A 22447-nucleotide genomic window follows, 5' to 3' on the forward strand; every position below is an offset into this window, starting at 1 on the left:
CCCATTCACCCGTACGAAGCTTCAAGCTTTTTGAAATTTTCAAAAAATAGGGCGGGATAAATCCTCAGTAATTAGGTTGCAGCAGGAAGCAAGCGCAAATAATCGATGAAACTGTAATACACAAAAAGGCAGTAAAACTGAAACTCATTAGTGATTTTCGTATGCTGGCTGTTTTAGGGAACGGATCTTTATTGCGTCAATGTCCCAAATTGTACAGCCTGCGGCTATTCAATTTAAACAAAGCCAGCAATAAACAAAATTTAGCATGTGGCTTGAATAGAAAGACCGACTTACTATGACTTATGCGCATCAAGTAGCCTTTGCTAAATGGAAGAGAAAATGTCATAATACATACAGAGATTTTTTTCCATCAACAAATACGTTCTCTTTTCAAATAAAACCAAACTTCAGTTAAGTAAAATGTTAGGTAAAAGGCACTAACAAAACGTAGGTATCAGGTATCATCACCGACCGACAGCTTAAACCCGTAAGTAGTATTAATTTGTAAACACCTTTTCATACGTGCATTATCTTGAAGGAGTTTGTTTTGCCCTGCCAATTGCGGTGCGGTCCGATCTGCATATACGGCAAGCCTCTGCCTGGGTTTTAGATCCGGGAATTTCCCGCAATAAATTTGTCCGTTTATGGCTGCTGTAGTGTGGTAGATATACATTAGTATGCTAGGGTATAATAGAACAGTAATTATAAACTAGTAAGAATATGCTTGTATCGATGTCATGTAGGTTACAACGGTAGCTTTCAATTTATGCCTTGGCCTTGTTTAAAAATATATTTATAAGCTATTTATATTATTCGGGCTACAATTAGAACGTCAAGCAGGGCTTGTGATGTCAATTGCATATAATTTTGTCAATTGCTATAGTTTAAACAGCATTCGATATCTAAACCTTCAATTTCAATTCTTCTTACATTGTTTTTATACTAAAGCGCAAGAAGTTAAAGGCAGTGTTGCGGAAAGTAATTAGGTTCTGAGCGCTAATTTCTTAGCTAAAGCTTTTATGAGTGTCTTGGTTCTTGACTCGGTTCTTGATCGCTAATTTCGTCATCGATTTTTTCTGTATTTATTTGCACTGGAAAATCTTTACTTAGGGAAATCTTTTCAAATCTTTCAAATAAAGAAAACTTGATTTTTAGCGCATGCTAGTGGAAAACTTGCCAAATGAAAATTATCAAACTACGTATATCAGATACACCTTATGATTTGTTGTCGTGACCATTATGATGAAGTCAGGCATTTTTTTCTTTTGACGGTAGTCTTTCCAACACTGGCACGCCAGGCCACGCCCATTCTGGGGCACAAGCCCCTCTTCTGTGTAAAATTTAATGTTAAAGAAAATAATTTCTGTAACCTGTAAATTAATTGCCCAACTTAATTTTTTTTCTATTTTTAAGCGCAATTTAAAACCAAATCATTTCCATTTTTAATTCGAATTGTAAGTTAAGTGATGGTGCAAAACTCCCGAAGAAAAGACGGTAAATTATGTTCTGTCCCATGGAAATTATTCTTGTTTGTCAATTCCTAATCTTTCACTCAAAATTTTTTTTGTTGTTCCTGAATTATGACTGAAAAACTCTGTTTTTCTACTCAATTTTTAACATTTCATAAACCAACCAGCGTAGAGCAAACAGTTTCTTTTTGAAAATTACTTTGCTAGTAAAGTTTAGCTGGACGATGGATCTAGACGTAATTCGCCTCCGGCCGCTCTCGAGAAAAAAAGGCTAAAAAGGTGTAATGGGACAGAAGGAGAAAAACAGAAAGGGACATAAGCACGGAAAATGTGACAGAAACTGGACAACTGGGATAGCAAAAGAGAGAAAAGGACTAAAATTGACATAAAAAAACTAAAAAACGTGAAACATGATGGGAGGGAAAATGGGACATAAACAGTGAAAAAAGAGTAAACAACGGGAGAGAAAAGGAGGCACAAAAAGAGACTAGCCGAGATTCGAACATACGACGACTGGCTTGTTAGTCCAGAATCGTACCTCGAAGCTAACTGGGCGGTTAAACGACGGAACAAGGGAAAATTAAAACTCAGGCAAAAGCAAAAAATGGGACAAGAAAAGAAGACAAAAAGAACGGATCAGGAAGAGGAAAATAAAACAAAAATTGGCATGCAAAAAGGGAAACAAATAAAAAGGAAAAGAGTGGAAAAGAAGAAAACGAGGGAAAAAGAAAGCAAAATGACACAAGAAAGGAAATATGGAACAAAACCAAACCAAAAGGGAAAAGAAGAACAGAAGAAATCTGATAAAGGAAACGAGGAAAATGGAAAAAAAGAGGTCAAACGGGATATAAATGGAGAAAGATGGGACAAAACATGGGAAAATAGGACAGAAAAAGAAGAAAAAAAAAGAAAAACGGACTAAAAATGGTAACACGGAAGAGAAAAGACGAACAACAGGATATAAAAAAGAAATATCGGTAGAAATATAGAAACAAGGTAGTGAAAAACAAAATAAAGAGATGTTTACTATCTCGAGAAAACGGGATCAATAAAAAGCAAAACGGAACAGATGAACACGTAAAACGATGTAAAGGAAATAAAAAGAGTTAGACGAAAACGAAAACTGAAAGACGAGCAAAGCAAAGCCATGGGTGTAAACGTCCTTCAGAACTTGACCTTTCTTTATCGACAGACTTCGCAGCCAGTATTCGAGTATTCGAGTACAGGAAAATTACGGGGCTAGTGCAACGATCCTAATGACTCTGTAGTGGCGCCGCCCAGCCGAGATTCGAACATACGTCAGCACCGTACCGCGGAGCTAACTGGGCGGGTTGAAACTAATAACGAATAAAGGGGAAAAAAGGACTAAAAATAAGAAAAAAATATGACATGAAATGAAAAAAAAAGATCAATGAAACAGGAAACACAGGACACGAAAAAGGAAATCGATGGAAAAAGAGGAAAAATGGAAGGAAAGTAACAGCAAAAATCAAGAAAACGGTAGAGGAAAGGAGAAAAACAGAACAAAATGTGGAAAAACTGAACTGGGTTAAAACAAATAAATGAAACAGAAAGAATGTAAATAATATAATAATATAATGTAAATAATGAAAAAATAAGATAGAAAATGTCAATTCTAATTTCAAGTAAAACTTCGTGTCAAATTTCGTGTCCGTATCCGGTTTGAAGTAAAATTTAACGTTCGAATTAGTCCAATTTCAAGTCTTATTTAATATCCAATGTCAAGTTCAATTTCGTGTCCGATTTTAAGTCTAGTTTAATTCCAATTTTAGGTTTAATTTTAAGTTAAATTTAACCACAGATTTCCAGTTTAATTTACAGTACCTTCAGGAGCCTTCAGGATTCAATACAAAAACCTGATTTAATCCACCTAGTGGTGAAAGGAACCTTTGTTATACGGTCTATTTGGTATTTCAGAAAAAAAATTCCAAAATTTTAGTTGCCACCCGTTACCTTATTAGTTTCACTAAGCCAATTTCAATTTGGTCTTACGTTCAGTATGGGTTATTCATGGAACTACGAGAGCCTATTCTAAAATGATAAATTCGATTTCCTCGATATATGAGAAAAGGGTCCACATTTTCAATTTCAAGACTATTGATAACCTGAGAGAGAGGATTGTTTTTGCCAGCTGGGATTGTTTTTGTGGATCGAACTGTCGGGTGAAACCGGGCAAGAACTGTCACTGTGAACCGGTCTAGCTTTTAACTATAGGTAAAATATGATTGACAAGACAACTCAATAGGTAAACCAATTGATAGTAGTGTATTTTTTGTTAAGGTATTTAGCAAAACCAAAAGAGCGTACCAAACAAACCTAAAATTATGTTTTTCATTCAATGTTATGAGAAAATGTAATATAGAATAAAAGACTTCGCTAGGGTTAAGTTAATAAAACGTTTATCTTACATTCTTCATATATACTTACAACCTATTCACTGGGATTCACAATGCATTTTGAAAAAAATCTTAAAGCTAACTATATCCTAAAGCTCGGTGATCGGTATGTTTTTACGATAAATCCTCAGTTGAATGTACTCCAGCTCCACGTTGTCCGCTGGTTTGGATGACTTCTTCTTGAAGAGTCGGGCAATAGCCTTACACAGACGGCGCCGTAACTTGTTCTTTTTCGACTTCTGTTGGCCGTTCAACACTGACAATGGATCCTTCAGTACTGCAAAGCTCGGGGTTTCGATAAAGTCTTCATCATCGGCACACTCTTCGTAGTAATCATCGTCGATGAAACTGTGGTGCAATGAGGAAAAGCTTTCCCAACGGCTGATACGTCCAGTAGTAAATGCTGCTTTTTCCCGCTCATGCAGATTATCGTCACACTCCTTGTAATCATCGTTACACTCCTCGTAATCATCATCGTCGTCGTCGACGAAACTTTGCGGTAATGAAGAAAAACTTTCCCAACGGTTAACACCTTCAGCAGTAATTGCTGCCTTTTTCCGCTCATGTAGATTCCTTAACAGGTTCTGCGCCAGCGGCGACAGATTCGACGTCGAACGATTTAAGCGATTTGCTAAACGTAACGAACGACGTTGGGTTGCGGAACGACGAATGCTAAGAGCTGAGTTGCTATCCATATTGATGTTACAAGAATAAACAGAACTGACACCCGTGACTGACTGAAGAGCTAATGATACTGACTGGAGCAAAAGGATATCTTTTAAAGGGGCCTTTCGCCTTTTCTTAACCTACCCACCAACACAGTACTCACTGTATGAAACATAGTTACCTACCTGCATACGTTACCTTCTCTGCATAGGTATTCATATGTTGCCGTTTCATTCTTTCCTTAGTAAAACATAGTGGTTTAGTATTTTTCCGTGAAAAGGATATTTTAAGAACGATTTAGAATCTACCCAAAATACAAAAGTTCATGATCGTATACGTATAGTATATGAGATAAGGCCATTACAAATAATTTTTAAAGTTTTTGTCCTTCCGATGCTAGACAACTGAAGGGGGGGCTGAAAAAAAATAATTTTTTAAATCAGGCAAAAAAAATTAGGATTTTTAGGAATTTTTGCTTGAATCGTGGAACCTAAATTTATTCTTGCTTTTGAAATAATTATACTTTGTTTTTTTTCTATGCAAAAGCCTTCCAAAATAAAGTCAAAATCAAAAAATAAATTTTTTGCCGGTTTTCGGAAGCTACATTATTTGTACTTCCATTTTTGTTTCGTGCTAGAAGCGTTTTTTTCGAGTTCTTTAGGCTGTAAAACCGACAGATAATTGATTTGATACAAAAAAATTTCACTAAAGCTTAACAAATTTTTTTTGCCCCCCGATTTTTAGAGCCAATTTTGAAGAGTGGGGGGACAAAACCTTTAAAAATAATTTGCAATGGCCTAATTTTACGCTACCCGTTATCTCACGAAGTCGTGCTGCCGGAAGAGGGTGAGCTTGATAAATCCCCACTTGAGGACACAGGTGGGACTGTTTTCGTATTTTTATCTTTTTCTCCTTTTTCATCCCGTTTTTTCACCTTGTCTGTTTATTGTTTTCTCGTTTTTCTCTTCCGTTCTTCCTCTTTTGTCCCGTTTTCCCTCCCATTTGGTCACGTTTTTTCTTTTCTTTTTGTTCCAGTCTCTCTCTCTCTCTCTCTCTCTCTCTCTCTCTCTCTCTCTCTCTCTCTCTCTCTCTCTCTCTCTCTCTCTCTCTCTCTCTCTCTCTCTCTCTCTCTCTCTCTCTCTCTCTCTCTCTATCTATCTATCCCTGTTTGTTTTCCCCTTTTTCTGTTCTCGTTTCTCAATTTACCTGCTCCCGTATTTTTTTCCTCCTTTTATATCCCTTGTTGCCTTTTATGTTCAATTTTTCTCCTTTTCAATCCAGTTTATCTAGTTTTATTCTTTTCACGTAACGTTTTTCGTCCGTTCTTTCTTCTGTTTGCCCAGCTTGTGTCATGTGTTCCTTTGTGCTTATTTACGTTTTCTCATCCAGGAAGAGCAAGAGACGGATGATTAAATTAGACCTAAACTTGGACTGTTTTGGCCTTGCAGCTGTACTTCATGTTAAACTGCAAATTGATTTTGAAACTGCGATTGCGAATGAAGTTCTATCAAAGACTTAACACATCTCACAGCAAGGGCTTTGCGCCGCAGGCAGAAGACAGTGATAGTTGAGGAAGTGCCTTTGTTGGTACAGTAAGCAACGGAGATGTGCCACCCCCCAGCGATAAGCGAAATTAAATAAGTCATCCAGCGGCTGAAGAATAACAAAACGACAAAACAGATGGCTCGGACAAGTTGGCTAGCTGTTTGCATCTGTTGATTGTCAAGATTTGGGATACGGAACGACTACCGGAGGAGTGGAAAAAGGCGATAAGCTGGATTGTGAGAGAGATCACTACCCGAATGCCGGCTACAAAGTAGATCCCAAATCATCTTATATCGACTGTCGCTAATTGCCACTAGATTCGTGGGAAGTTCTCAGGCCGGCTTCATGGAGGGTCGTTCTACAATGGACCAAATTTTACCCTGCGGCAGATCCTCCAAAAGTGCCGCGAATTCCGAGTCCCCACGCATCAGCTGTTCATCGATTTTAAAGCCGCAAATGATAGTGTAAACCGACAAGAGTTATGAAAAATTTTGGATGGAAACGGCTTTCCAGGTAGGCTAAGTAAGACTTATCATGGCTACGATGGATGGGATCCGGTGCTTTGTGAAAATCTCGGGTGGATTGTCGGACCCATTCGAATCTCGCAGGGGACTTTGACAAGGAGATGGCTTGAAGGTGTTATAAGACGAGCGGCGATCGAAATGCGGGACACGATTTTCATTAAATCCAGTCAATAAGCAGATAAGCTGACCGTGTAGAGGCTGTCGGCAGAACATTTGAGGCGGTGGAAGACTAAACTAAAACTAGACTAAAACGCGAAGAAGAGAAGATTAGGTTGAAAATAAACACGTCTAAAACGAACTATATGATGGCGAGCGGAACTGAGCGCGACAGGGCCGGTTTGGGCAGTACCGTGGTAATCGACGGGGATGAGTTTGAGCTAGTCTACGAGATCGTATGCCTTGGGTCACTGGCAACAGATGACAACAATACCAGCCGTGCGATTAAAATGCGTATTATCAGCGGATCTCGGGTCTACTACGGACTCCAAAAAACATTGTCTGTCGAACAATCTGAGCCTTCGTACAAAGCATACATAGAAAACGCTAATTAGACCAGTTGCCTCGACAACCATGAAATGTGGACTCTGCTAGACCTACGAGCAGTACTCAGAAACTAAAGCTGAAGCTAAAGCTCGACGGATACGTTGAGCTGGACATGCTGCTAGAATGTCGGACAACTATCCTGCAAAAACGGGTTTCACATAGAATCCGAAAGTAACACGACGAAGAGAAGCACAGCGAGCGTGGTGGCAAGACCAAGTGGAGCGAGATCTGATGAGCACCAGTTGCCCGCGAAACTGAGGGCCAGTTACCATGGTCCGAATTAGATGGAGGAATTACGTTATGCGGTCCTGGTGATGAGACTTCACACACCCGGTGTGGTATAACACTGAATGTGTTGCTTACTCGACGGTCGGCGCCTGACTGTTCGCTCCTAGCACACTACCGTCCCTTCATCAATTGTAGAATCATCGTTTCAAAAAAAAAAAATATTAATATATGCCTGACCGCATTTCAAGGTCATGACTAAAGTCACGAGTTTGGTCAACACTACAGTTGATTAGTGATGTCAGATCTACGGATTTAGGAATCTTCTACCGACCTACAAATCAAGTGCTCGAATCTCCGGATTTTTATTAACTTCGATTTCTTTCAGTTACAAAGCTCACGAGAACGCTACATACAAATGTGTGAATAACATCCCGATAAGTATAACTTTGTTATTTACGAGCCGAGATGAGAGTTTCTTAGAGAGTTTTTCTGAGAGAAAGAAACGAACAAAACAGTAGAGGATTTACTCAGACTCTGGCTCGGGATTCAGGCTTAGCTGACCGTAGTTAATTGAAATTATTAGTAATATTATCATTTTCCCGGTACGGAAGAAAAATGAAATATTTCCGTTTCTATTTCTTCGCATATTTCAACTGTTGCAAATAAAATGTCTGTAATGCGATAGCATTTCACCATTGTCGAGCGAATAAGGTAGATCTTTATAATTTAGTAGCTGTAATTCTTGTCTTATTTGCATTAATTAGGTTTGCTTCTTCTAAGCGATAATTAAAAACTATTGATATGCAAGCCTTCAGAAAACACAACAAAAAGGGGAAGAAACGATGATTCAAATACGAAGAAAAGACAACGAAACTGCGATGAATAGATGGCGAAAAAGTTTAGGATAGTAAAAGTACGATGAAAAGTTGACGGAAATACGTTGGAGTTAACATGAAAATACGACGAAAAGACGCTAAAAAACAGCGGCAAAAACACAACAAAAAGATATTTAAAAAGAGTCCTACAGGCGGCGAATAGACAACATTTTTCTTGTATTGACAACAAATAGAAGGACGAATAAATATGGGATCTGACGAAACAACGACAAAAGAGGAAAAAATGATAAAAAATGACGAAAATACGCCAAAACAGACTACAAAAAACGGCTAAAAATTACCAAAAAAAAACGACAAAAAATGTCTAAAGCAGGTAACAAGAAATGACGAGACAGTCGAGAGAAATACAATGAAAAGATGCTTTTTGCCATCTTGCCATGACAAGATAACAAAAATAGACAAATCAGATGGCAAAAAGGCAGCAGAAGACGGAATGATGACGAAAAAATTATGAAAATTTGACGAAAATATGATTAAAAGTTGTTGAAAAGAAACATCAACAAGACAGACAAAAAGGCGACAAAACATGCTAAAAAGACGACGAAAAGATGTCGAATATACGACGGAAGAATAACACAGAGGCAACACAAATCTCTAAATGGCAAAAAAGTGGTAACAAAATGGCAAAAAAGTGACGAAGAGATAGGAAAAAAACTCGCGTAGCGACGACAGAAGACGATGTGAATGACTATGAAACTGTGAAAAGACCATAAAAAAATGACAAAAGATGGCGAAAACACGCTGAAAAAACTACAAAAAGATAACGAAAACACGACATTAGAACGACGGAAAGACGGCAAAGAAATGACAAAAAGACGACAAAAAGGCTGCAAAAAGACGACGAAAACATGACAAATAGTTGAAAAGCCAATTTAAAGAAGAAGAAAGATAACAAAAATACCGGGAAAGTACCATATTCTGCGCAGTTAAGACATTTTTATGATTCTTCCGCTATTATAAGCATTCTAGATTTAAATTAACAATGTGGATAGCGGCAACGCGTAGTGCTACAGTCTATAATATCTGGTAAAAAATATAGAAATTATAAGTCGACCAACAATTGAATATATTTTTCGTTTTGTAAACTTATCCACGGTGCCTAATTCTGCGCACTTTCTTATCCATGTTCCTAATTCTGCGCATGTTTGCTCCTAATTCTGCGCACCCAAAAAGTGAAAATAAATGCTCCTGCCATGCTGTTTATGTCTTTATACGCTAAAAGCACACCAAAAAATTCAGCATTAGACACTACCATAATTAAATCCAAGATCCGGCCTTCTTGTGCTGTCCAGGTGGCAAAGGAATATTGCTATCATTTTTATTGCCTCATTCTAAATATTTTATTCTCGATAACGTGGAGGGCGAATTGATTCGGGTTTTCTGCATACTGAACATTACACTTTAGACTAATACTAAAAATTGTGTTTTCATATAGAAACCACTTCCCCCCTATGAGGTTGGACATTAAAAAAAATAGAAGACATGCCTGTGCCTAAATTTGCGCATTATTGCTTCGCATTTTTCTAAGGAAAGCAATGCATGGAATCACTCTTTTTGTCTACAACATGACTAAAACTAATTGTTCTTTCTAATTATGCTGACTAATTTGATCATTGCAAAGAATTTCGATCATAAATTTGTTAATTTTCTAGAAGGACAATCATAACGTTGGTGCTAATGACAATGTCATATAAAATACTTTCAGTTTCACGTTAAATTATTTCGTTCTCAAATATTATGGCCCGTTTGTGAATAATGGCGTACTATTCAACAGACATTTATAAAAAAAATAACGCAATGATCATAGTTATGCACAATGTTAAAAAATACTTATATAAAGAAAAATGCGCAGGAGCTGCGCAGAATTAGGAGCGGTCACGGTACGATGAAAATCTGCCGAAAAACGTCAAGAAAAGCGACCAACTAAAATGCCATAAACGACGATAAAATACGAAAACAAACCCCTGAAAAGAGACAAAGAAACGATATAAAGATGGTGAAAATACGATGAAAAGACACTAAAACCACAACAAAAAGAACAAATACGATAAAAATGATATATACGACAGAGAAATGACAAAAACACGAAGAGACGAGAAAATGACAAAAAAGAAAAGAAAAAGAAAACCAAAAGCGCGACGAAAAGACGTGTAAAGGTGTCAAATGACGAACAGACGATGGAAATAATATAAAAATACGATAGAGACGACGAAAAAAAAGCTAAAGCAGCTAACAAAAAAGACAAAAAACAATCATGACAAAAAATCATTTGAAACGCTTCAAAAAGGCGATTAAATATGTAAAAAAGACGACGAATATAGGATAGATGACGAAAGAACGACGAAACGAGATGTTGGTTGTCGTTTTGTATATGCTAGAAAGGCATGTGGTTAAAAGACCACTGTGATAGTCTTAAGGATCATGTTTTGTGGCAGATTTGGTTGTCTCGACAATAAATAGAACGAGAAAAGGCGCCGAAAAGGTGATGTAAAGGCAACAAAAACGGCAAAAGGACAACAAAAAACGATGAATAGAAGATAAACCAATAAAAATGTAGATGCTAAAATGAAGGTGTCAAAACAATAACAAAAAAGACGACAAAAACGGTGAAAAAACGATGAAAAAAGCGACGCAATAGGCAAAAACGGAGGTCAAAAAATGACGAACAGACGATGAAAATGTGAAAAAATTACATAGACATTACAAGACGACAGATATACAACAGAGAGATGACAAAAAGACGGCGAAAATACGCCGAAAAGACTACAAAAATATAACGAAAATACGACGGCAAAGAGACGACAAAAAGACAACGAAAGGTTGGTGAAAAGACAGCGAGAAGGTGACGGAAGGTTGACAAAATAAAAGTCGAAAAATGACAGAAATCAGCGACAAAAGTGAGAGACCAAAACAGACTTAAAATGAAAACAAACAGACGCCATCAAGGGCAACCAACAAAAGATAATAAAAATTACAACAAATCGCTAGTATTAGAGACAAGGAAAAATGCCACATGTTTAAAGGAACGAACCACTGAACCATCACCGAACCGAATAACCGAAGAAAAATGAAAGCTAAAAGACGGAAAAGCATAGATGAAAGGCGAATGATGAAAGATCAATTACGACATACATATAAAACATACGGCAACCGTCTATCTTTTCAGTGGTAGAAGCAAAGGGCAATCATACAAAAATGATTACCGTCGGCGTAGGAGCGTATCTGTGCGTGTATGAAATAGTAAGACTGGAGGAATAAAATTAGATATGAGGCTATCTAATAGAAGAGTGCGGCTGTAGTTTAATTGGGAAAACTGTCGGGTACCAACCGAGAGAGTGTGGCTTGGAGTTCCATCTGCCATTGAACGACTCAATATATTTTTGGCTTCATATCGAAATTTCCTTGTTTCATTCAGTTTACAGATCTTTTCACGCTCCTCCACTTTCCAAAAAATGTTTACTTTGGGCCGCGCCAGAGTCAGAGACCGGTAAAACAGCAAAAATCTAATGTTGTTTTAGTAGTAGGTTAAGAGTTTAGATTGTCAAAGTAAATTAATGAAAAGTCATTGTTATTATGAGTTTTAAAAGTATTTGAAGGTTACTACAGTAATTTCGAAACAAAAACTGGTTGCGTTCTAAGTTGTGTTACGTTTCATTTTGAATGAAGCTAGTAATGCGACTCAGATCTTTAATATTATTTTCCTCCAATCGTCCTTTAGAATATTGCATGCCAACTTCAAGGATGCTTAAATTTTGTTTCGTAAGTCATGTGACATTAGATAAATTAAAATTAAAAACACAATTGTGTTAAAAATTTCACTACATTAGTTTGTGACATTCTATTAAATTTAATTTCGTACTCTAATAAATGCATTTATTCTTCTAGAAACCCCAAAGGACACATAGGACGAAAGAACAAAGGAACAAACAAAAGTTTTCTTTGCCTGTTGGTGCTAATTTTGATGCCTACTGTCGTATCGGAATACCAGCAAAAAGCAAGAATCAAAAGTAAGCTGTAAAACACCGTACTCGCTGTGAATGGATACCGATGGCTAGGCTTGTGGAGGTAAGCGACTTCTTCCTTATTTGCATATTTATTAGACACCTAAACAATCCGGCACCAGAAACCAAACCCATCATCTGAGCTCTTCATTTGAATTAGAGCCACTCCAATTTGCACTCACATGCATTAGTTCTCTATACACACCGCATAGACAGATTCAGGATAGCACCGTTATGCGCCTACCTCTCAGGAGGAACGAACAAGTTATCGTCGTGTTCGAGTTGGGAAATCCCCATCCGTTTTCAGCCGATAGCTCTGCTTGGGTCGTCTGTCCGTCCGTCAGCAGTGCAGAGGTTCAGGTGGGCGGTGAAGGATTCGGTTATGGTGGGGAATTCCGTGCTCCTGCCGACAACTTGATCCGATTTTCTTTTCACTTACCTACATTTTTAACCCGGTAGGTTCGGTGTTGGGATTTTCCCGAAAATGTTCGATCTGATTTTTAGCAACTCCGGGTTCTACCTACCACTTGCTTGTGTGCCTGTTTTGAGGGTCGAAGCCGAAGGAACAACAAAACGCAAATAATGGGCGGTCTCGTTTGAGCACGTCACAATTTCGCTTGTACATTGTGTGCTTCGTTGATCGGAAAACTTGAAACTGGTGTTGCCGAGTTGAGCTAAATACTAGGTCGGAAGTTAAAACGTATGTGATATTTGGTTTTACAAAACTCCTTTGTTGAATTATATATTTGCATTTATTTTTTCCCGCCAGAATATAGTTCCAGATTATGTATTTTAATCAAGATCAACTGTGCGTCGCTCGCCGAGGTTAGATCAGTGTGGGTGAGGAAAAATGAGTCTTGATGAGTAGTTTTAACGTTTCGTTTTCCGATCTTGTTTGCAACCTATTGCGTCGTGTACACTATATCTATCTTATTCGAAGTTCAAATTTTGTGCGTGCGTTTGTGCGTGTGTGGTCCGTGCACTTGCGCAAACACATGGCCATTTAGTCAAAGCACTGATAATCTTATTTCATAGGTTTTTTTATTACTACTTATAATAGAACCAAATTGCCATTATCTATGTCAGTTCACTGTAACAACTAGTACGGAGGTTTATTTTCCTGTCAAAATCAACCAGTTAGGATGTTACGATATTTTTATCCTCCAAATTGAATTTCAACATGACTATTCATCATATTTTATCGTAAATTTAAAACAGAATCAGTACAAATGCAAATGCTTTTAACATTTGTGCGCGTGTGCATAAATTGCTACTTTGAAAACAGTACATCATTGTACGTGCGGTTATCAGTTCTGGGCGTGTCGTCTCTTTCATAAAGAGATCCGTGGTGTTTGAATTCTTGTTCTCAGTTTTTCATTATAATGATAGTCGATACTAAAAGCTGTTAAAATGCAACTTATTGGGAAATAAGGTGAGAAAAATCATATCACAAAAATAAACAGAAATGATATTTGACTGCTATCATACACAAATATGTTGTATTCGATTAGAAAGAACGCAGCTCGCTGGTTTAAAAAAAAACTTACAATTATTAAATGACGAGATCGGAAAATTATCCTAGCTCCTTCCTCTCCGCTGCGCTGGTTTGTTTCTTTATTTTTCCTTCTCCAAGTGAGAAGCCATGCGACTTGATAGTTTACTACTACTCTCTAGAAAACTCGAACTAACGACAGTCTTCTGTTACTCTTGATTATCAGTTATAATGTAATAATTATACATAGACATTTGTGCGTGAGGGCGAGTCTAGCAGATTAAGGCACACGTGGTGAATTCGGTGCTTGTGACAGCAAGCACCGCTATTATACAATAAAAGGCATTAAAACAAGAGAAAAAAATTAAATGGCGCTGGTGTCCGATTTCAGTTTTCCATGCGTCTCGGCTCTGTTGTGAAAATCGGTGCACGTAGATCGTCTCTTGGTTGAGCTCAATCTCATGGGAAGACTAGTTGCAGTCTCGTGTTTCTTCTTTTCATAGGAAAATCAGTGCTCGCAGAAAATGTGTGTTGTTCTTAGTTGCTAAGAATAAAAATGCACTGGAAATCTGGTTATTATCTACTTCTAAAAGGTGTAGCATCTTCACTGCGAGCTGTTGTTTGCCGCTACAACGGCGATCGGTGGTGTGTTGCCATTATCTCCTAGTTTGGGCGAGATCAGTTGGTGTTGGAGGCGAAATTTGGCCTGTTGCGTGTGGATTTCTTTTTGTAGCGTAAGCTGCTGTTGTAACTGAAACGCATTCAGTACGGACTCTATTTTGGCCTTCGTGCTCTGATGGTGATGGTTATTCGGTGGGACTTGAGCGCTCTGCTGTTCAGCTGTTCCAACGATGAAATTCATCGGATAGACGGGGTCCGATTTGGGCATGTACGACTCGTGGGTTGTTTTGAGATGGTTTTTCATTTTATCTGGACGGGAGAACTCCTTATTGCATACCGGGCAGGGGAAAACTTTTCTCTGGGCTCCTTCGTGATACAGGAAAGCGTGTCTTTGGAAGCTGTATTTGTTCTTGAATGTCTTCTGAATGTTCTCCTTAGCACATTCCATACAGAGATAAACCCCATCATTTATGCTGGCATAGCGGAATAGATTTAACCCTCGGACGGACATTTCCGTGAGGGCTTCAGCTTGATCGTCCGGCGACAGATTTTTCCTTCTGGCTCGGCGGCGAGCCGGTTGACGTGAAGGAGTGTAGTGGCTGTTGTTGGCATTTTGCTCATCGAATGAATCCTGCGAAGGAGTTCTTCCTTGCGACATTGGCGTTTCGGGCGATCCGAATTCACCGTCCTCTGGATCACTTCTAACGGCGAAACTTCCGTTGCTGTCTCCGTTTTCACCTTTACGTGTTCGTACCAGTCGCATTTTAGCTAGAGAGCGCTGTTGAAAGTGTAGGTTCTGGAAATGTTGCTGCTGAAGTTGGTGCAAAAACAGCTGCTGCTGCTGGTTCGGGTTCGATTGCACCGGTTCGGATGATGGGCATGGTTGTTGTTGTTGCTGTCCTGGCTGTTGGTGTTCATTTGTCTCCATTGGCGGAGTGGATTCGATAATGGTGCAATCGTCAGAGGTCTCAAATTTAGGCAGAATGAATTCCAGCTCACTGTCGCTATCCTCACGATCCTCATCGTCGTCGTCTTCATCGGCATCTTCGGCGTCGTCTGCTTCCATTGGAGATCCTTCGGGTGCAGTTGTGGGCATCACCGTTGCTGGCTTCGATACTTGAGGAATAATGGAGATTTCCGGTTTGTCGGCCAAATCTAAAGCGAAAAGATAGAAATAGTATCGATTAGTTTGTTTTCGGGGATGTAAATGGACTAAGGTCAACGAAATAAACAGGCAGCATACGATCCAGTAGAGCGAAATGTGTTAAGTTAAAAATCAGAGTGTAATACGGAAGTTCTCAAAGACGCTTTCAACTACAGAAAAAGGTCGAAATTGGTTGCAGATTCCATGTCAGCTGATAAGGGTACCAATTATGCAAGCATTTTCGATCAATGGACGTGCTTGAGGATCACTGAGCCTCTGAACCCGCGTACAATCATCTATAGAACGAACTGGCGAATACAGTTTCAAGCCATCGGCATACATTAGCTTGCATCCAATTCCAAGCAGCGAGGCAATAGCATTGAAAAACAGCACAAACAGCAGAGATCCCATGTTGCTGCCTTAAGGCACACCCGATAAGTTAGTAAATCGGGAAGAGAAACAGGAGTCAAGCTACACACGAATAACTCTACTGACTACCAGGAACTGAGCCAGTCCATGATATTCGGAGATGCCTCGAGTCGCGAAATTGTCTGTAGTAGTAGTAGTTTCACTTGATTTCCGTCTTTTGGTTTGTCCTTTGATTTTCGACTTTCAGCATTTAACTTTTGGTTTTCAAAATTTGACTCTGACTGTTCATTTTTACCTTTTGGCTTTTGACTTTCGACCTTGGATTTTTAACTTTTGGTGTTTGACGTTCATTTTTTAAACCTTTTCGAAGAGGATGATAGTGGCTGCAAACTTCGATCTTTCGGTTGGTACCCGAATGTTTCACTCACTGTATATGGATCAGCAAAGCAGTGCGTTGCCGTCGTTCGCCCGGCCGGTCTCAGATTAAACCACCTTCGGGTGTTTTTTTTACGATTAATGATTAATCATTCTTCGCATCAGACACTAACCGCGTATATAGTTATATAAAGCAAAGCCTAGGTGCTACATTCCGTTATCGAAAGTTGACCTTCTGTTTTTATACGACAGACTTCGCAGCCAGCTGTTAGGGTACAGGACAATTGCAGGGCCAGTTGCTACGATCCTATTGACTCTAACAGCCTCTCCTAGCCGAGATTCGAACATACGACCACTGGATTTTTAGGCCAACATCATATCTCGACGCCAACTGGGAGGCTTAATCTACACCTATAAAAATGGATTTCTGTCTGTCTGTCTGTCCGTATGTTCCTTATAGAATCGAAAACTACTGATCCGATGGGCGTGAAAATTTGCATATAGGGGTTTTAGGGACCAGGGAAGGTTCTTATGATTAGAGACCCTTCCCCCGCTAAGAGGGGGGGCTCCCATACAAATGAAACACAAATTTCTGCATAACTTGAGAACTAATCAAGCAAATGGAACAAAATTTGACAAGTGGGTGTTTTTGGAGGCAATAATTTTTTCTATGGTGAATTAGGACCCCTCCCCACTTCAGAAGGGAAGGTTCCTTTTCAAATGAAATACAAATTTCCCACTGCGGGGGGCAGCCCCCCGGTTTATTTATTTTCCTAGGTCTACTGACCTCTATTACTTTCCTTCAGTTGGGTTACCCTGCGAAATGGTACTTTCTACGAAAAGATTTTCCGTGAAATGGTACATCCCGCGTAAGGTTTTTCGCGAAATGGTATTCTGCGAAACTCTATATTCCGTGTTATGGTCAATCGAGAATTGTGTGTTCCGCAAAAGGGTATTCGGCGAAATGGTTTGTAATGATGGCGAATGTTCAAATGCTATCCGCTTTATTTGATCAGGCTAAGCAATGGGGGGAGTTGTTTTCTACTATACTGTGAGGAAAATTTATATATTTAAACACCCTTGAACCCCCCAGAAACTTGCCAAACTCGAGATTGTGACAAAGATCATCCGAGATTCACGATTTATGTACAACACAGTTTAATTTGTGGCAATACGAAGTTTGTCGGGTCAGCTAGTAGTTATATACAAGTGAAGAAAAGTGAAAAACAATGACAATCTGTCCTGGCGATAGGTGAAAAGCACGGCGGGCAAGCATCGGCAGTGGAGATCTCTGATTTCATCCCTTTGTTATACCGGACTGCCGCTGCACTTTAGGAACAGACGCTGAAGGATAGCGACCGACGAATTGGTGACTGAGACGTAAGATCCTGCGATCAATTCTCGGCTAAAAGATGGATTGTGGTGAAAAACGAGTATATCAGGTGATGTGGATATTGACAAGCGAGTAAAATGCGGTACGCTAGGTTCGCCACGTAGCGAGAATGAAGGATGAATGTGACCAGCGCACAGTAGTCCAAAAGGGCGACAAGTGGAACTTTTTTCCTAGTGTCTTTAGTTTTCATTTTATCATTTATGGTCTTCAGCACTTTTGTTCGGATAAATATCCCCCTTAATCTAAAGCTGTCAAAAGTTAGTTATCGCTTGCTGTAATGAAAATAAAAAAATAACTTTTTTGTATTTGGAAATATAGACATAGTTTTTTCGGCAAAGTTGTAAAGATTGTAAAAACAAGCAACTTTGTTAAAGAAATACAACTTCTATCTTTATCGAGTGTTGAACTATAGGGCATATTCTTTAAAACTTCTTTAAAAATTGGTTTTTCATATTAAGTTTTTCTTAGTTGCATTTTACAAGAATACAATCTTCTAGGCAATTATCGAAGCACTCAAAATACACGTTTTTGCAGATGACTGCAAATCTCTTGGACCTTTACTTGCTAAGTTATCGCATATTCAAGCTTTAAAATTCCATCGCTCCACGAGCCTATGGGGTAAAATGGGGCAAGCGGGTTTAGGAAATCAGCGCTTCATCTTAAAGCTTAAGTCGAGTACTATAAACTTGTATGAGTTCCGCTTGTTTTCAATCTCCCAAATTAGAGTACGGTAAGCATACGTTTTATGTGTTTCGCGTTCGCGAAAAGCTCGATACTCGTTCATTTTTTGTGTTCGTAGATAGACACATGATTTCTTCGGCAAAGTTATGGAAAATATAAAGGTAAACAACTTCGCTAAAGGAATGACATTTCTATTCCTATCGAGTGCAGAGCTATAGAGCATTTTCCTTGGAAATTCTTAAAAAAAAATAAGTTTTTCATACTTAGCTTATGTTGGTTGCATTTTACAGGAATATATGGTTCTAGGTAATTATTGAAGGACTCAAAATACACGTTTTTGCAGAAGATTGCAAATTTCTAGGACCTTTCCTTACAAAGTTATCGCTTATTTAAGCTTTATTTTTCCTTAACTTCACGAGCCAAAAGCGACCGGCGCCAGGAATAGAGGGGCTGCCCTACATGCTAGATGGCTCGAGCAGGTTGAAGCCGGCTTGCATGTGTCGAGACGCGCAACGAATTGGCGACGAGTATCCCAGGACTGAGTACAATGGAGAGGAATCCTTGATACGGCAAGAGCCACCCGGGCTCTCGGCTGAATAAGTAAGTAAGGTAAGTAAGAGAACCTTTTCCCGAGGTACGACGCAACGTTGTGGCCATCTACACCTTACACAGATAAAGATACGACGAGTGAACAGGTCTTCACCGAAGAACTTATAGCGGTGACAAAAAATCTAAACATGAAAAAGGCGCCAGGCCCCGATAAGTTCCCTGACAGAACTGTCTGGAAGAAGGTCCCTTTCCAGTTCCCTTTCCATGTGGAAGGTACAGAGGCTAGTATTTACAGCCGAAGCCAGGAAAGCCCTTTGGAGATCCAGCATCGTACAGACCAATCTGTCTGCTACATACATTCGGGATATTGCTGAAAAGAATTATTCTCAATAGACTGACGAAATTCAAGGAGCGCGCACACGGTCTGTCAGAGATGCAATTCGGGTCCCGGAAAGGCAAGTCAACGATTGACGCTATCCAAACAGTAATCGAGAAGGCCGAAAAGTCAAGGGCCGACCGATATTGCGCACGAACGATAACGATAGATGTCAAAAATGCCTTCAAGAGTGCCAGGTGGGAAGCCATCACCGCGTTACTACACAGAATGAAGATCCCTAACTATACCTGTGCAAGATCTTGAGGAGTTACTTCTAGAGCATGGTACTGGCCTATGAGATTCCCAGAGGGCAGAGATCGATGGAGATCACAGCGGAAGTTTCCCAAGGCTTCATCCTTGGTCCAGCGTTCTGGAATGATATATACGATGGGATGCAGGCGCTAAAGCTGCCCAAAGGGGTAATGATCGGTTACGGATGACATTGTAATGTCGGTAGGAGGAGAGACGCCGAAGACGCCGTGGTATGGATTTTGGCCATCGAGGTGATCGGAATGATAGAAAATTGAATGCAAGAAGCGAAGCTGCGAATAGCACACCATAAAACGGAAGTGGTGTTGGTCATTAACTGCAAAGCGGTGCAACAGGCTGAAATCACAGTTATAGTGTATGCCATAACCTCGAAGCGAGCAGTAAAGCACTTGGGGGTGATGATCGCTGTACGGCTAAATTTTAACAGACACGTGGATTATAGCTGTAAGAAAGCGCCAAAGACCAGCTAGGGACCTAGTAGTAGTAAGCGTCGTCTTTGGCTACTGTTTCCTTATCGATCCTCATATACGGAGGTCCGGTATAAATTTCAGCGTTGAAAACCAAACGAATCCTAGCGAAGTTAAACAGCACAATGGCCGGCTCATGGTCATTGCAGGGATGACTTCTGTCAGCCGTGGAGAACATGGTGGCCGAAATGTGTCGGGAGGAGAGCATTTCGAATGCTGTCAGCAGCGTCTTAGCGCAGATTAGAGAGACAACTGCAACGAAAGTGGAGGGATGACCAAGGAACAAGCAACGTCATCTAGACGGAGCAAGAGTTAGCGTAACAAGGAACCCTGCGAGAATGCCCGTGAGGAGATGGAAGTCAAGACGGTCGCCAGCTCTGGATCGGTACACGTCTTGACAGGTGTATGGAGCAGAGCGATGACACAGCCTTCGGGTACCGCCAGAGTGCAAGCGACATGCGACGCGACGCGACATTTCTTGCTGTAGTTATACGCGCAGCCCTTTTTCGCCCGAAGCAGGACTGTGCATTTAGCAACATGAGAGCAAAGTCGTGTCGCGTCGCTGTCGCGTTTACTCTGTACGGGGCCTTCCTCCGAAGTAATACCTTGCGGTAATTTCGGGGTGGGGGTTCTTGACCAGCAGCATGTAAGGTTTTTAGTGAGCAAGAGTTTCACACAGTCTCAAACTTCGAACGCTTCAGAATAAAATGCTCGTAGTATCGCTAATAGGATAAAATATTATGCTTATTGTACACCACCGTGTTCGTTAGTATGTCCGCTATCCGGACATACTAACGAACACGTAGCAGTTTTTTCGTTTGCATTATTTTACCAATTTTAGAACATTTACCTTCCCACTTCGCGATTATTAGGTAAGCGCAAGATATATACGTACAAATGCATAGTTAAAATACAATATTTCATGCATTATTTCAAAGATACTAGATAAATAAAAAGTGTTCGAAGTTTGAATCACGTTTTGAGGTGTGATTCAAACTTCGAACACCCACGAATAATATCCAGTTTTTCCGGATTTTCATCGGAAACATGAATTATCTGCATTGTAAAGCTGTACAAAGTTAACTTGATTTAGATGTGATTCAAAGAGTTTGAAAATATTTGCAAATGACTGCAGAAGCTAATTATGGTGTGAAAAATTTAAATCATACTGTTAGGTGGATATAAAAAGACAGTCATTAGAAAAATGATAAAATTTCACTTATTTAAGTTGAATGACACTAAAAACATTAATACTTATCAAAGTAATACAAGTGTTCGATGCCTGAGACTGAAATATTCGAGCCTTGAATGTCGACCATGAAAGTGTTCGAAGTTTGAATCAAAACCGAACAGCAGTTTTTTAGTGTTTTTCAATGTAAATTAACATTTTATCCTCAGTTTTAAAATTTTAACACGAAAATAATTAAATTGTCATACTATTAAACCATTTATGGGAGTAGAATAAAGATGTTTTCGAACATTTTTCTTTGAAGAAAGTTTCAGCAAAGTTTAAGTGTTCGAAGTTTGAATTAGAACGGTACATCATCATTAGTGTGCCAGGCATTGAGCGTTTCCTCGCGAAAAAAAACACTCGTTCTCTCTCACTCACTTTCATTATCTAGTTCTCTCTCGCATTCAATCGATATCTCTCTCTCTCTCTCTCACACACACACACACACACACACACACACACACACACACACACACACACACACACACACACACACACACACACACACACACACACACACACACACACACACACACACACACACACACACACACACACACACACACACACACACACACACACACACACACACACACACACACACACACACACACACACACACACACACACACACACACACACACACACTTTCTCGTTCTTTCTCACTGGCTCGTCCTCTCTGACTTGCTCTCTCTCTCATTCTCAGATTATATTTCTCGCTCTCTCTCCGTTTCTCTCATTATCTTTCTTACTCCCTCTTTCATTCTCTCTCACTTTTCCAGTCTTTTTTTGATTGGAAAATGGACCGCGGACTGAAATATCCTCCTCGGCGGACGATAGACATTGTAAGCCGCAGGGTTGCTGCGATCAGTTACGCTCATCGGACTGAACTACCTTATAGAAGGACACAGTTAGAATAGAGTGAGAACTCATAGAAGTTGAACAGTTTATTTTTTGTATGTACACTGCCCATAAATGCATAACAGTCCCATCTGACTTTTCACAATTTTTGAGATAAACCTGGGAACCATCTTTAAGCTAACTGTTCTTTCAATATTTCAAACAAAAAAGTTATGTTTGTTCCCAAAATGTTGAAAAAAAATCAAACTATGTCAGTCCCATGTTACAAATAAACGAATAACAGTCACAGTAGTAAAAATATATCAATAAGCATCTGTTTTTTGGAAATG

The 22447-nt window shown here is 39.5% G+C and overlaps 1 protein-coding gene across 1 annotated transcript in view; it reads right to left on the minus strand.

The window, feature by feature from the left end:
- Positions 1-13101: 13101 nt before the first annotated feature.
- LOC128741286 (protein tramtrack, beta isoform) overlaps positions 13102-22447 on the minus strand; it is a 40213-nt gene continuing 30867 nt past the window's right edge. The window contains exon 4 of the mRNA XM_053836989.1: positions 13102-15557. Coding sequence (XP_053692964.1) covers positions 14386-15557 — 1172 coding nt within the window. The 3' untranslated portion in view covers positions 13102-14385. The remainder of the gene's footprint in view (positions 15558-22447) is intronic.

This window comes from Sabethes cyaneus, chromosome 3, assembly GCF_943734655.1.
Source record: "Sabethes cyaneus chromosome 3, idSabCyanKW18_F2, whole genome shotgun sequence".
Classification (NCBI taxonomy): domain Eukaryota; kingdom Metazoa; phylum Arthropoda; class Insecta; order Diptera; family Culicidae; genus Sabethes; species Sabethes cyaneus.